This window comes from Bufo gargarizans, chromosome 4, assembly GCF_014858855.1.
Source record: "Bufo gargarizans isolate SCDJY-AF-19 chromosome 4, ASM1485885v1, whole genome shotgun sequence".
Taxonomy (NCBI): Eukaryota; Metazoa; Chordata; class Amphibia; order Anura; family Bufonidae; genus Bufo; species Bufo gargarizans.
Genome location: NC_058083.1, coordinates 296539085 through 296553811, shown reverse-complemented (window position 1 = coordinate 296553811; position 14727 = coordinate 296539085). Strand labels below are relative to the sequence as shown.

The 14727-nt window shown below is 43.4% G+C and overlaps 1 protein-coding gene across 1 annotated transcript in view; it reads right to left on the bottom strand.

Annotated features, from left to right (window-relative positions):
• Positions 1-544: 544 nt before the first annotated feature.
• The window catches only part of LOC122934630 (calcium homeostasis modulator protein 6-like), a 53219-nt gene continuing 39036 nt past the window's right edge, over positions 545-14727 (bottom strand). Inside the window, exon 2 of the mRNA XM_044290227.1 lies at positions 545-1945. Coding sequence (XP_044146162.1) covers positions 1547-1945 — 399 coding nt within the window. The 3' untranslated portion in view covers positions 545-1546. The remainder of the gene's footprint in view (positions 1946-14727) is intronic.

The window sequence follows — 14727 nt, the reverse complement described above, 5'->3', positions numbered from 1 at the left end:
GGTGCTATGGGGGCGTCATTAGCACCTAGAGGATCGGTCTACCTTCACAAGATGCCGCCGCCCCGCGCGTCCCTCCAGCCCGCCCATCTCCTCCGAAATGCGATCAAACGGACACTTCATGCGCATGCGCCGTGCGCGGCTGTATTCGGCGCATGCGCAGTGAATGTCCGACCGCTTCCCTGCTCAGACATCTCCACTGCGCCTGCGCCGATGACGTCACAGTGCTCCATCGGCGCAGGCGCAGTGGAGATGTCTGAGCAGGGAAGCGGTCGGACATTCACTGCGCATGCGCCGAATACAGCCGTGCACGGCGCATGCGCGTGAAGTGTCCGTTTGATCGCATTCCGGAGGAGATGGGCGGGCTGGAGGGACGCGCGGGGCGGCGGCATCTTGTGAAGGTAGACCGATCCTCTAGGTGCTAATGACGCCCCCATAGCACCTAGAGGGTCATTAGCATATTAATATAAGTTCTTTAAACGGCTGCCCCAAAAGCTATTATAGCAGGATTGTTTGGCAGAGCAGACACTAGCGGATCGCTAGTGTCTGACACCTAATTATGTGAAATCAAAGTGGTAGAAACCCTTTAAATGAACCTAGGTGGACAACCACATACTATATATAGTATTTATTTGGAATAAGACAGTTGTGAACTCATGGCTTAGGCCTCATGAACATGACTGTAAGCATTTTGCGGCCCACAAACCGCAGATCTGCAGATAAATAAATCCTGCGGTCCACTGACTATAGTGGGTCCGGGGTCCACATTTTGCAGACAAGTATAGGACATGTTCTAGCTTTTGCAGAACAGACATACAGATGAAGAAAGCACAGCTAGATAAACCCCATTGAAATCAATGGGACAATTTTTAATGGCTGTTTAGACAGAAGTGCACCCATTTAACAGCTGCTAATAATGGATGCACTCTGAAAAAAGTGCCTTTCATGGATTACAATGAAGGAAATAAAAAATACCCACCTCAACCACTTGCATGCGCTGGAACACTCACTTCTCAGTGGATGTAGCAGGACCTGCTCTCTCAGCCCAGGTCCTGCTGCCTTCAGTGAGGAGTGAGTATTGCAGCACATGCCAGTGGTTAAGGTGATTTTTCTTTTGTTCAGCACTATACTGGGGGCTACTAAGAGAAGCTGTATACACACCATGGGCCACTAAGAGGACCATTATATATACTTCTAGAGGTGCATTATTCATACTGGGGGTCACTAAGGGGCCATTTGATGTCCAAGGGGCACTATGAGCGGCATGAGATATAATGAGGGTACTGCAGGGCTTGTTTTTGTTAAAAAAATGCAGATTAACTACATCCGTTTTTAATGTCCTTTTTTTAACAGCCATTACAAACTGATACAAAATGGATGCAAAATGGCCATTAAAAATGGATACACTACCAAAGAATGTTTGCACACACTTTAACTATTTGTTAAATTAATTTCTAGTTCTGGCTTCCACAACTGCATATGGCAACCTGACTGTGTGAGTGTACCCTAAGCATGTGAACTAGAGCTAACTGATAGAAAGCTCTTTATTCTAAACAGTCATAACTGCAAAATTGACTTCAGCTGGAGGGAGGACACTCATGGTGGATGCCTTTATACTATCATTTTTTCTCTCTATAAATTTATGTAATGGTGAATAATAGGTTTTTCTGTTGTTCCATGAGTTTGCCATCGAGATTCTGCTCCAATGATTGTTTGTTGGTGTTGGAAATTCTGCTTGAGTTTCCTTGTTGAAGAAACTTTTCACATTCCTTTCAGCAAGTTGCGCAGCATGTTGTTTAGAATCTTCATCGAAAAACTTCTGCTCATTTTCTATGTAAGTTTTCCAAAAAATTAGTTGAAGATGACTGACCGGTGATAAACATCTGCTCATGCAGGCAACTACCACAGCAAAAAGCAAGGCAACAGCTATGAGACACCAGCCAAGAACCTGCATGATCCGAACATAAATTATTAATAATAATAATAATAATAATAATAATAATAATAATAAAAAAAAATTGTTCAAGTACAGACATTAAACCTATGGGAAACCACATGTAGTTTCTTACCAACTTGCCATTTACATGGTTATCGTTTAGTAGATCTTGGGGAGCCCATGGTTACACATTTCACTCAATATGATGATGGACTTCATTGATAAACACCTGCTTAAATAGCTCGTATGAGCAACTTTTGCACACTTGGGGAAAGAAAGAGGGTGTAACTATTTAAATTTTAATGGGAACTAATCACCATGAAAATCCAATCTGATCTGCAGCCATCATGTTAGGCTTTTCTTTTTTTTTTTCATCTGTGTTAAAGGGATTCTGTCACCTCCCCTCAGCCAAAAAACGATTTAAAAGCAGCCATGCAGCACAGCTTACCTGGATTAAGCTGTGCTCTTTTATCTTGAAATCCGTCCAGCAGTTACTGCAAAAAACGACTTTGATTGATATGTAAATGTGTCCTGAAGGTGCCCAGAGGGGCGTTTTTTTCTTCTTAGTGAGCCCAGTACCGCCCCTCTTTCAGTGCCCAGCCCGCCTTCCTTGTACTGTCTAACCGCCGCCCCCAGCCTGCCACAGCCTCACCTCCCTCTCCTCCCCCTCCCTCACGCCGAACGAAGTCTCGCACAGGCGCAGTACCCACTGAGGGCTGCGCCTGTGCGATCATCAGGAGACTGAGGGCGGCAGCTTCATCTTTGTCACTGGGCATGCGCCGAGCCCAGTGACGTCCGATGTTAGCTCTTTCCCTCAGTCAGCCTGGTAGGATGCGCAGAGGATTGCCGATCGGCTGCTGCACCCTGCGCTTTCTCCAGCCTGCCTGCCACAGTGAAGACGGCCAGCGATTTCTTTCCCCACACTCCCTTCAGGAAAGAAATAAGTATTTGTTGGGGCGAATTAGGTATTATTATATTAAGTAAAGCTTTACTGAATTTATACATTTTCACTGAGCAAAAACAAATACTTATTTCTTTCCTGAAGGGAGGGTGGGGAAAGAAATCGCTGGCCGTCTTCACTGTGGCAGGCAGACTGGAGAAAGCGCAGGGTGCAGCAGCCGATCGGCAATCCTCTGCGCATCCTACCAGGCTGACTGAGGGAAAGAGCTAACATCGGACGTCACTGGGCTCGGCGCATGCCCAGTGACGAAGATGAAGCTGCCGCCCTCAGTCTCCTGATGATCGCACAGGCGCAGCCCTCAGTGGGTACTGCGCCTGTGCGAGACTTCGTTCGGCGTGAGGGAGGGGGAGGAGAGGGAGGGGAGGCTGTGGCAGGCTGGGGGCGGCGGTTAGAAAGTACAAGGAAGGCGGGCTGGGCACTGAAAGAGGGGCGGTACTGGGCTCACTAAGAAGAAAAAAACGCCCCTCTGGGCACCTTCAGGACACATTTACATATCGATCAAAGTCGTTTTTTGCAGTAACTGGGGACGGATTTCAAGATCAAAGAGCACAGCCTAATCCAGGTAAGCTGTGCTGCATGGCTGCTTTTAAATCGTTTTTTGGCTGAGGGGAGGTGACAGAATCCCTTTAAGAGCTCCCTGGCTCTCTGAGTAAGGCCCCATGAACGCAACCTTATTTTTGGTCCATGTCCAATCCATATTTTTTTGCGGCTCCGCCAAAAAATAAAATAAAATGGACATTCCTGTGCTGTCGGCAACCGTGTGGCCGGACCGCAAATTATAGAACCTGTCCTATTCTTATCCGTTTGGTGGATACGAATACGCTTTTTTACAGCAGGACCCATGAAAATTGCAGGATGCAATGTGTTTTGATCAAAATATATTGGCTGCGAGTCTCTTATTTTATCATATAAGAGTGTGGGCTTAGTCCATATATAATGTTTGCCTCTATTGTGGTAGTGCATTTTTTTCTGCTTGGTGCACACAGAGGTAACTAGGTGCAACACACTATATGTGCAGGGTATGCTCTACTGAATGTAGATGCTCAACGGCATAGATAAGTTTAAAATAGGACCTGCCTGACTGAGACCACCTTGGTGCTGGTAGGCGGGCACAGATTTGTTTTAATCAAAATATATTGGCTGAGAGTTTTAGATTGTATCATATCAGAGTGAGGGCTTAGTCCATATATAATGTTTGCATCTATTGTATAAGTGCATTATTTTCCATGATTTTTCTTTTTTAAATATAGCCATGTACAAACCGGATTCCATAAAAGTTGGGACACTAAACAAATTGTGAATAAAAACTGAATGCAATGATGTGGAAATGGCAAATGGCAATATTTTATTTGTAATAGAACGTAGATGACAGATCAAACGTTTAATCCGAGTAATTGTATCATTTTAAAGGAAAAATACGTTGATTCAAATTTTCACGGTGTCAACAAATCCCAAAAAAGTTGGGACAAGTAGCAATAAGAGGCTGGAAAAAGTAAATTTGAGCATAACGAAGAGCTGGAAGACCAATTAACACTAATTAGGTCAATTGGCAACATGATTGGGTATAAAAAGAGCTTCTCAGAGTGGCAGTGTCTCTCAGAAGCCAAGATGGGTAGAGGATTACCAATTCCCACAATGTTGCGCAGAAAGATAGTGGAGCAATATCAGAAAGGTGTTACCCAGCGAAAAATTGTAAACACTTTGCATCTATCATCATCAACTGTGCATAACATCATCCGAAGATTCAGAGAATCTGGAACAATCTCTGTGCGTAAGGGTCAAGGCCGTAAAACCATACCAGATGCCCGTGATCTCCGGGCCCTTAAACGACACTGCACCACAAACAGGAATGCTACTGTAAAGGAAATCACAGAATGGGCTCAGGAATACTTCCAGAAACCATTGTCAGTGAACACAATCCACCGTGCCATCCGCCGTTGCCAGCTGAAACTCTACAGTGCAAAGAAGAAGCCATTTCTAAGCAAGATCCACAAGCTCAGGCGTTTTCACTGGACCAGGGATCATTTAAAATGGAGTGTGGCAAAATGGAAGACTGTTCTGTGGTCAGACGAGTCACGATTCGAAGTTCTTTTTGGAAATCTGGGACGCCATGCCATCCGGACCAAAGAGGACAAGGACAACCCAAGTTGTTATCAACGCTCAGTTCAGAAGCCTGCATCTCTGATGGTATGGGGTTGCATGAGTGCGTGTGGCATGGGCAGCTTGCATGTCTGGAAAGGCACCATCAATGCAGAAAAATATATTCAGGTTCTAGAACAGCATATGCTCCCATCCAGACGTCATCTCTTTCAGGGAAGACCATGCATTTTTCAACAAGATAATGCCAAACGACATTCTGTATCAATCACAACGTCATGGCTGCGTAGGAGAAGGATCCGGGTACTGAAATGGCCAGTCTGCAGTCCAGATCTTTCACCTATAGAGAACATTTGGCGCATCATAAAGAGGAAGGTGCAATAAAGAAGGCCCAAGACGATTGAACAGTTAGAGGCCTGTATTAGACAAGAATGGGAGAGCATTCCAATTTCTAAATTTGAGAAACTGGTCTCCTCGGTCCCCAGACGTCTGTTGAGTGTTGTAAGAAGAAGGGGAGTTGCCACACAGTGGTGAAAATGGCCTTGTCCCAAATTTTTGGGGATTTGTTGACACCATGAAATTCTGATTCAACATATTTTTCCCTTAAAATGTACATTTTCTCAGCTTTAAACTTTTGTTCCGTGATTTATGTTCTATTCTGAATAAAATATTAGAAGTTGGCACCTCCACATCATTGCATTCAGTTTTTAGTCACAATTTGTATAGTGTCCCAACTTTTTTGGAATCCGGTTTGTACATCCGCATATTTAGTTATCATATCGTGAAGGGTGTTTTGTATCTTTTTCCCGTGAAGTTTATGTTCTTGAAGGAGTGGCACCTTCAGGCGTGAATGCGCTTTTATTCTGGGAGTAGCATTCATGTGCACTTTTGCCCCACCTATCCCACAGTCGACCTTGATTAGGTGGTACATATAGGTGTGCGTGTTCCTCCTCTCATTGGTTGCTTTATGCACACAGAGGTAACTAGGAGCAGCACACTATATGTGCAGGGTCTGCACTTCAAAATATAGATGCCCTATGGCATAGGAAGGTTTAGAGTAGGACCTGCCTGACTAAGACCACCTTGGCACGGGTAGGTGGACACATGTGTTTTGTTCAAAATATATTGGCTGAGAGTCTCAGATTTTATCATATCAGAGTGAGGTCTCAGTCCATATATAATGTTTGCATCTATTGTGGTAGTGCATTTTTTTCAGTGATTTTTTTTCTTTCATGATGCGCATTGAATACATCCATATTTTGCGGATCCATGATTTGCGGACCGCAAAACAGATACAGTCTTGTGCAGAAGGTCTTAAGATCTCCTACAGGACTCCAGTCCTAAGCTTACAACAAGCTGGTGTTAAATATAATTAAATACAGGTAATCCTTAATCTTTTTCCACAAAACTACATATAAATCTGTTCAGCTCCTCCTGTTCTACAAGATACTGCCCATAGATTGAACAGAATTTCCAAGGTGACTTCGGTGAATATACCCAAAAATGTCTTTAGAGGGCAATATAGAGACATAGGAAATTTGTGGTATTCTACCTGACCACTTGGTCACAATAAATAAAAATGCATTTTATAACTATGCAAGAAGGCCTGAGCTATACTATGACTTTATAGCACTACTGATTGATTTTAACTATTGAGTGACAGCTGAAGTCCACAAGATTGCATTAAAGTGAATACTTTAATCAAACAGTTGCGCTACAAAATCTTGCAGTGTATTCCAGGCCTAAAAGTATTACATTGTAAATTAATGGTACACGTGATCTACCATGTGATGAGTGCAGTGACGTCATCAAAGGTCCCTTAGCCAGGTCATGAAGAAAGTAGAAAGAAGAGGAGATCCGCTACGCGACCAAGTGGATGGGGTGAGTTAAATTTGTTTATTATTTTTACCCCTCAATGGACATTTTACTAAGCATTCTGTATTAAGAATGCTATTATTTTCCCTTATAACCATGTTATAAGGGAAAATAACAATCTACAGAACACCTAACCCAAACGTGACTTGCTGCCCAGCGCAGTACTATTACGGCGCGCTGAGCGGGTGGGTGCAGGAGCTGCGCTTGCCCGATCAGCTGCAGTGGACTGGCTGTTCCCGGGATCCGACCGGGTGTGGGGTGGCCATCGGGTCCCCTCGCTGCTGTGACGGGGACCCAATGGCATGGACGGCAGCCAGATACCTTCCTTAGGCATCGTGGCTGCCTCCAGGAGAGCCAGTGAGATCCAGACCCCTGGATCTAACCAGAAGCAGGCTGTAAGTGTATTACAGTGTGTAATACACTTACAGCCAATGCATTACAATGCAGAAGTATTGTGATGCATTGTAAAGGGGATCAGACCCCCAAAGGTTGTGGAAAAAAAAAGTACAAAAATAAAGTTTTACAAAAAATATTAAAAGTTTCAAGTAAAAAAAAAGCGTCCTTTTCCCAAAATAAAGTTAAAAAAAATGAAAAGTAGACATATTAGATATCGCTGCGTCCATATCGACCGGCTCTACAAAAATATCAAATGACCTAACCCCTCAGGTGAAAAAAGCATTTTTTGGTCACCTTACATCACTAAAAGTACAACACTAAGCGATCAAAAAGGTGTATGCCCCTCAATATAATACCAATCTAACCATCACCTGATCCCACAAAAAATTAGCCCCTACCTAAGACAATCGCCCAAAAAATACAAATAAGCTATAGCTCTACGGAGACTATGGAGACACTGAAATATGGTTTTTGTTCCAAAAATGGTTTTATTGTGTTAAATGTAAAAAAAAAAAGTTTACATATTAGGTATCGTCGCATCCGTAACAACCTGCTCTATAAAAATCCCACATGACCTAACCCCTCAGATGAACACCGTAAAAAAGAAAAAAAAAAACGTGTACAAAAAGCCATTTTTTGTCATCATACATCACAAAAAGTGTAATAGCAAGCGATCAAAAAGTCATATGCAACCCAAAATAGTGCCAATCAAACCATCTCATCCTGCGAAAATCATACCCTACCTAAGACAATCGCCCAAAAAATTAAAAAAAATATGGCTCTCAGAAATATGGAGACACTAAAACATGATTTTTGGTTTTAAAAATGATATAATTGTGTAAAACTTGAATACATAAAAAGAAAGTATATATGTTAGGTATTTCTACGTCTGTAACGACCTGCTCTATAACAATATCACATGACCTAACCCCTCAGATGAACACCGTAAAAAAAAAGTGTGTCAAAAAAGCTATTTTTTTAACATAACATCATAAGAAACATAATACCAAGCGATCAAAAAGTCATATGCACACTAAAATATTACCAATGAAACTATCATCTCATATAGAAAAATATTAAGACAGTTGCCCCAAAAATAAAAATAAAACTATGGCTTTTAGAATATGGAGAAACTGAAAAAAAAATTTTTTCAAATAAGCTTTATTATGTAAAACTGAAACAAACAGCCAAAAAAGTAGTCATATTTGGTATTGTTGCGTCTGTATAAAAATACCACATTATCTAACCTGTCAGATGAACTTTGTAAATAACAAAAATAAAAACGTTGCCAAAACAGCTATTTTTTGTTACCTTGCCTCACAAAAAGTGTAATATAGAGCAACCAAAAATCATATGTACCCTAAAATAGTACCAACAAAACTGCCAGCTTATCCCATAGTTTCCAAAATTGGGTCATTTTATTGGCGTTTCTACTCTAGGGGTGCATCAGGAGGTCTTCAAATGTGACATGGCAACTTAAAATTGTCCCAGTGAAATCTGTCCTCCAAAAAACATATGGCGTTCCTTTACTTTCCCGCCCTGCCGTGTGTCCATCCAGCAGTTTACAGAAACAGCCCACATGTGGTCATAAACCACAGAACCAAGGCAATAAATATTTAGTTTTGTTTGGCTGTTAACCCTTGCTTTGTTACTGGGGAAAAAATGGATTAAAATGGAAAATCTGCCCAAAAAGTAAAATTCTAAAATTTTATCTACATTTTCCTTTAATTCTTGTGGAACACCTAAAGGGTTAACACATTTTGTAAAATCAATTTCGAATACCTTGAGGAGTGTTGTTTCTAAAATGGGTTCATTTGTGGATGGTTTCTATTTCTATTATGTAAGCCTCACAAAGTGACTTCAGACCTGAACTGGTCCTTAAAAAGTGGGTTTTACAAATTTTCTGAAAAATTTCAAGATTCGCTTCTAAACTTCCCAAAAAAATAAAATGTAATTTTCAAAATGAGCCAAACATGAAGTAGACATATGGGAAATGTAAAGTAATAACTATTTTTGGAGGTATCACTATCTATTTTAAAAGTAGAGAAATATAAATTTGCTAATTTTTCCAAATTTTTTGTAATTTTTTTTCTATGAACAAAATGATATATTTTGACTGAATTTTACCACCGTCATGAAGTACAATATGTGACGAGAAAACAATATCAGAATTGCCTAGATAATTAAAAGCGTTTTAAAGTTATTGCCTCATAAAGTGACACGTCAGATGTGCAAAAAATTGCCTAGCCAGGAAGGTGAAAACTGGCTCGGGGTTGAAAGGGTTAAAGGGGTTCTCCATGCTTTTAAACAACTATAGCCACCTAAAGTTGTTGGAACAGAGTTTAGTCAGTACTAACCACTCCATTGTACCACTGATTCTGTTGTTTCTGCTGCACGTACACTGACCAAGGGCTGTTCCACGCAGGTCCTGAATGAATGTCTTCCTGTTTAGCGGTAGTGATGGACAAACATCGGCCGAGACATTTCGCGTTTGCGCGTTCGAGATTAAATGTCCGCACACCCAGTAGTCCAGGGATTCCTCGCTTCTCAGAGCGTCCACATCGGCTGTTAACCCGATGTAGTCAGACACCTGTTGGTCTAGGCATTCCCTGAGGCTAGATCCAGAGGGCGGCTGTCAATTGGGTTGGCTGCAAGAATGATTTCATATCCGAAGTGATCAACACATCTTCAAACCGCCCTCACTTGCAGGCGCGGTAGGATTGGTACCCGCACCTATTTCGCTGTGGGTGGAAATTCCTCTGCCAGCACCCGCAACAGCAGAATGCAGCATCTCTCGCAGCAAGGCCTGGAAATGCTGCATTTTGCCAGCCCTTTGTGATGCTGGTACCCATTTTGTGTTTTGTACTTGGAGTCTAAGTACGTTTCCACCCAGTACTGGTCCTTGCCCTTTATGCTTTTTATACAGGGGTCCCTCTTCAAACACTGGAGCATTAAGGCCCCCATTTGCACTAAATTGGAAGTGGTGGAGAAACCCTGGCTCCTGCTTATCGCCCAAGAGAATGTCATCCTCAGTCTCCTCCCCCCAGCCACGGACAACACCAGGGATCCCCGAACAGTTTAAAGTCCCCCTCAAAGCCTGCTCTTCTTGCTTCTCCTCCTCCCCCCAGGCACCATCCTCCTCTGACTCCTCTTCACCCTCCTGCTGACTTGTCTCAGACTGAGTAGCCCCCATGGGAATTCATTCAGCATTGCGACTTCCTTATCTTCCAGCTCCTGCTACTCGACGGCTTGATCAATGACACGATGCAATGCATGCTCCAGAAAGAAGGTGTAAGGTTGATGTCACTGATGGCGCCCAGGCTGCGACTGACCAGTTTGGTGATCTCATCAAATAACCGCAGAAGTCTGCATGCGTCGCACATGAGCAGCCACTGGCGCAGCGAAAAGAAACCAAGCTCCCCAGAACCTGTCCTGCTGCAGAGTTCGTACAGGTAGTCATTAACGGCACGTTGCTGCTGGAGCAGCCTATCAAGCATATACAAGGTGGAGTTTCAGTGCATCGGGCTGTCACAAATCAGACGTCTAACAGGCAGGTGGTGTCGCCGCTGAACGTCAGCAAGACGAGCCATTGCCGTGTAAGATCTTCTAAAATGGCCAGAGATTTTCCTGGCTTGCTGCAAGAAGTTGTGGACCCCGGGGTATTTGGCAACAAATCGCTGCACGACTAAGTTCAGGACGTGTGTCATTTTGCCCTGTTTCAGCGCACTCAGCAGATTGGCACCGTTGTTGCACACCACTTTACCAACTGTCAAATTGAGCGGGGTTAGCCACTGATGCAGGACCGGTGAGGCCCTTGGCTTCCAGGCATAACAGTCGCAGTGCAGCATCAACGTCTCACCTGGCTTGTTGAATAGGTTCTGGGGAGCTTGGGGGGTGCAGCAGAAGAGGCGGTAGCAGTGGAAAAGGAGGAGTCAGTCGAGGAGGAGACGGAGGATGGAATAGGAGGAGGAGAAGAAGAAGCAGGCCTGCATGCAATCCGTGGCGGTAACACCAAATCCACACGGGTTCCATGGGTTACATGCTTGACGGCAGTCAGAAGGTTCACCCAGTGGGCAGTAAAAGTTATGTACCTTCCCTGCCCGTGTTTGCTAGACCATGTGTCTGTGGTCAGATGTATCTTGGCACCGACACTGTGTGCCAGAGATATATTTGCTTGCCACTGAACGTGGCCATATAGCTCTGGAATGCCCTTCTAGGAGAAATATTTCCTTCCGGGGACTTTCCAATGGCCACCAGTCCACCAGTTTATATGACAGTAGTTGGCTGGCTAGCAGTTCCGACAAGCCAGCGGTCAGCCTGTGGGCAAGAGGGTTAACCGGCATCATAAACTTTTACTCTCGAACATTTGGGCCACGGAAGACTGCCTTCTGCCAGATGAACGCTACAACGGCACGGTGGAAGGTGGAGGACAAATGGGAGGAGAGAGGAGAAGAGGCAGGATGTGGATCACCGAGAGTGTGGCTTTGTGGGTTCTGATGGCATTGCTCCCACTGGGTTCGGTGATGGGAGGCCAGTAGTGATGAGCGAGCACCAAAGTATTCGTGTGCTCGGCCGAGTCAATGGAAGACAACCAGGAACCCCCTCCTCGGAAGAGAAGAGGGTTTCTGGTTCATAAAAAAAAAGTTAGAAATTGATGGAAACCCCATCAAAATGGTTTGTAAATAGCATTAAGAGGATAGCTGGATGCGTCTTGAATTCCTGTTATGTACGACATACAATAGACAACCACACAAATGCTATATGCCAAAAGCCAAGTTAGTACAAGCCATCAATCAATCCATGAGACAGATGACAGGCATACCTTACAATGGCAGCCTTGTGCACCATGAGATATTCCAAAAAATGTCTCATCTGACTGAGAACCAGTAAACCTCAAAGTTATTTTGCATTTGTTGGATGGCTTGGGTGGACCTGCGCACCTAGATCAATATCATTAACATGTCTCATCTGACTAAGAACCAGTAAACCTCAAAGTTATTTTGCATCTGTTGGATGGCTTGGGTGGACCTGCGCACCTAGATCAATATCATTAGGGCGACAAAAAGTTTTCCGATTGTCCTAACATAATATTCAATAACCTTTCTATACAGTTTTTGTACATGTAAAAATTAATTTGCATAAACATGGCCATATGGGAAAGGCATGCAAATAAGCAGAATCTGCCTTGTTTTTCAGCTGTCATAAGACTATGAAAACCAATAACCTATTGAGTTATGAACAGCGCCATCTATTGGTTTCACAGTCTTATGACAACAGACTAATAGTTTTGTCAGAAGACTATGAAAACAATAGATGGCACTGTTCATAACTCAATAGCGCCATCTAATAGTTTTACCGTCTTCTGACAAGAATATTAGACTATGAGTCTTATGACAAGCTTATTAGTGTAGCCTTTTGCATGGAAAATTCGCAATAGAAATTTGCGATTAGAATATTCGTGATCTACACTAGGATGATATCTGACACTGGAAAAGCTGGGTAATAACTTAGTGATGAAATCTGACACTGGGAAAGCTGGGTAATAATTCGCGATCTACACTGATTTCATACCCAGCTTTTCCAGTGTCAGATATTATCACTGACTTACTACATAATTATTACATAATATTCTCTATATTTGTTTTATAGAATATTGCGAATATTCTAAAAAACAAATATAGAGCAATATAGCGAATAGGATCTCAGCGACTAGTCTTGTCATAACACTATGCAACTAATAGAGGGCGCTGTAATCATGACTCATAAATCATGACTCATGAACAGCGCCCTCTATTAGTTGCATAGTGTTATGACAAGACTATTCGCTGAGATCATATTCGCTATATTGCTGTATATTAGTTTTTTAGAATATTCGTAATATTCTAAAAAAAGAATATATAGCAATATAGCGAATATTATGTAATAATTATGTAGTAAGTCAGTAATAATATCTGACACTGGATAAGCTGGGTAATAACTCAGTGTAGATCGCGAGTTATCTCATAACGATGCTCGAGCCGAACAGCAGTTTGGCCGAGCATGCTCGCTCATTACTATTGTCAGCAGCTGAGACATTAAAAAAATCCCACACTGTGGAGCCATGTGCCGGTGTTCTGGGAGTGCAAGATGTGACCTTGCATGGTGGATGGCTCGCTCCAGATACATTTGCAGTCTGCTTTTTGCCTCCGGTGCACTGCAAGTTCTGCCTGCTTCTACTCCTTATCTGCTGCTCTGTCTCTCCCTCTGAACCTCCCTCCTTTTCCTCTCTTGTGGGCACCCATGTGATGTCCATCGACACGTCATCATCGTCACCTTCACCACCACTGACATTAGAGATCTCGAAGTAGGCAGCAACAGCGGGGACCACCCTCCTTTGGCTGATCTGGGTACTGTCGTCAGACCGCTGGGTGGCGGCTGTTGCTACCTCCTTTTCCTTATCCGATGCCAAGAATGGCTGCGCATCAGTAAAGTCTTTGAATGGATGGTAAAATAATTCCTCTGACTCAAGTGGAGGGGCTATGGTGGTGGTGATGGTGTCTTTGGTGGTGCACACAGCAGAGAGTATGGAAAGTGCAGATACAGAGGATGAGGAGGGTGCAGAAACGGAAGGCTGAGTGAGCCAACTCTGGTGATGCAATCGCACGCACCTTCTCCAACTTCCCACTTAGGCTCCAGCCTGGTGCGCCTGCCCGACCCCTACAACCCCTGCAGAATGGCCTGCCTCTTCCTCTGCCTGTCATTTTCAAAATTACCCTGTGCCAAAGTCCCTAGAGAAGAGCAGTATTTGTGGAGGCAGGTATATCGCAGGCCTCAATCAGTATTTGTTGGAAGCTGGTATATCAAACCCCTCAATCAATATTTGATGGAAGCAGGAATATCAATCCCCTTAATCAGTATTTTGTGGAAGCAGGTATATAGAACCCCTTAATCAATATTTTGTGGAAGCAGGTATATAGAACCCCTTAAAGGGAGTCTTTCGCCTAAAGTCATCATTATAGAACACTAACATCAGGATCTCTATTACATTCCCCATATTAGAATGCTATCTTCCATATTGCTGTCCATCGCCGATTTCCTCAGAAAAACACTTTTATTCAATATGGTAATTGACTTCCATAGGTGCTATGGGGCGGCGTTCATTAGTCGGGTGCCCAGGCCCCTCGGTGCTTTTCATACGAAACACCTCCCCTTTCACCCCTCTGGCCCGTCCTAGGTTCTTCTGATTACGTCCTCCTCTTAGTGCGAAATTCTACGCCAGCGCCGTTCAATAGATTCGCCCCGCCTGCGCACTTCATTCCCCATTATTGATTCGGCATGCTTGATGCAAGAGTTTCCATGAGGTGAGTGGGAACATTTCTCCAAGTGGTGAAGAGGGCCGCACAAAGGCCATCTACTGTCTGGAACTGTTGTCCATTTTTGTAAACTTCCCTTGCCATCCATCCCCAAAGGTTTTTAATTGGATTTA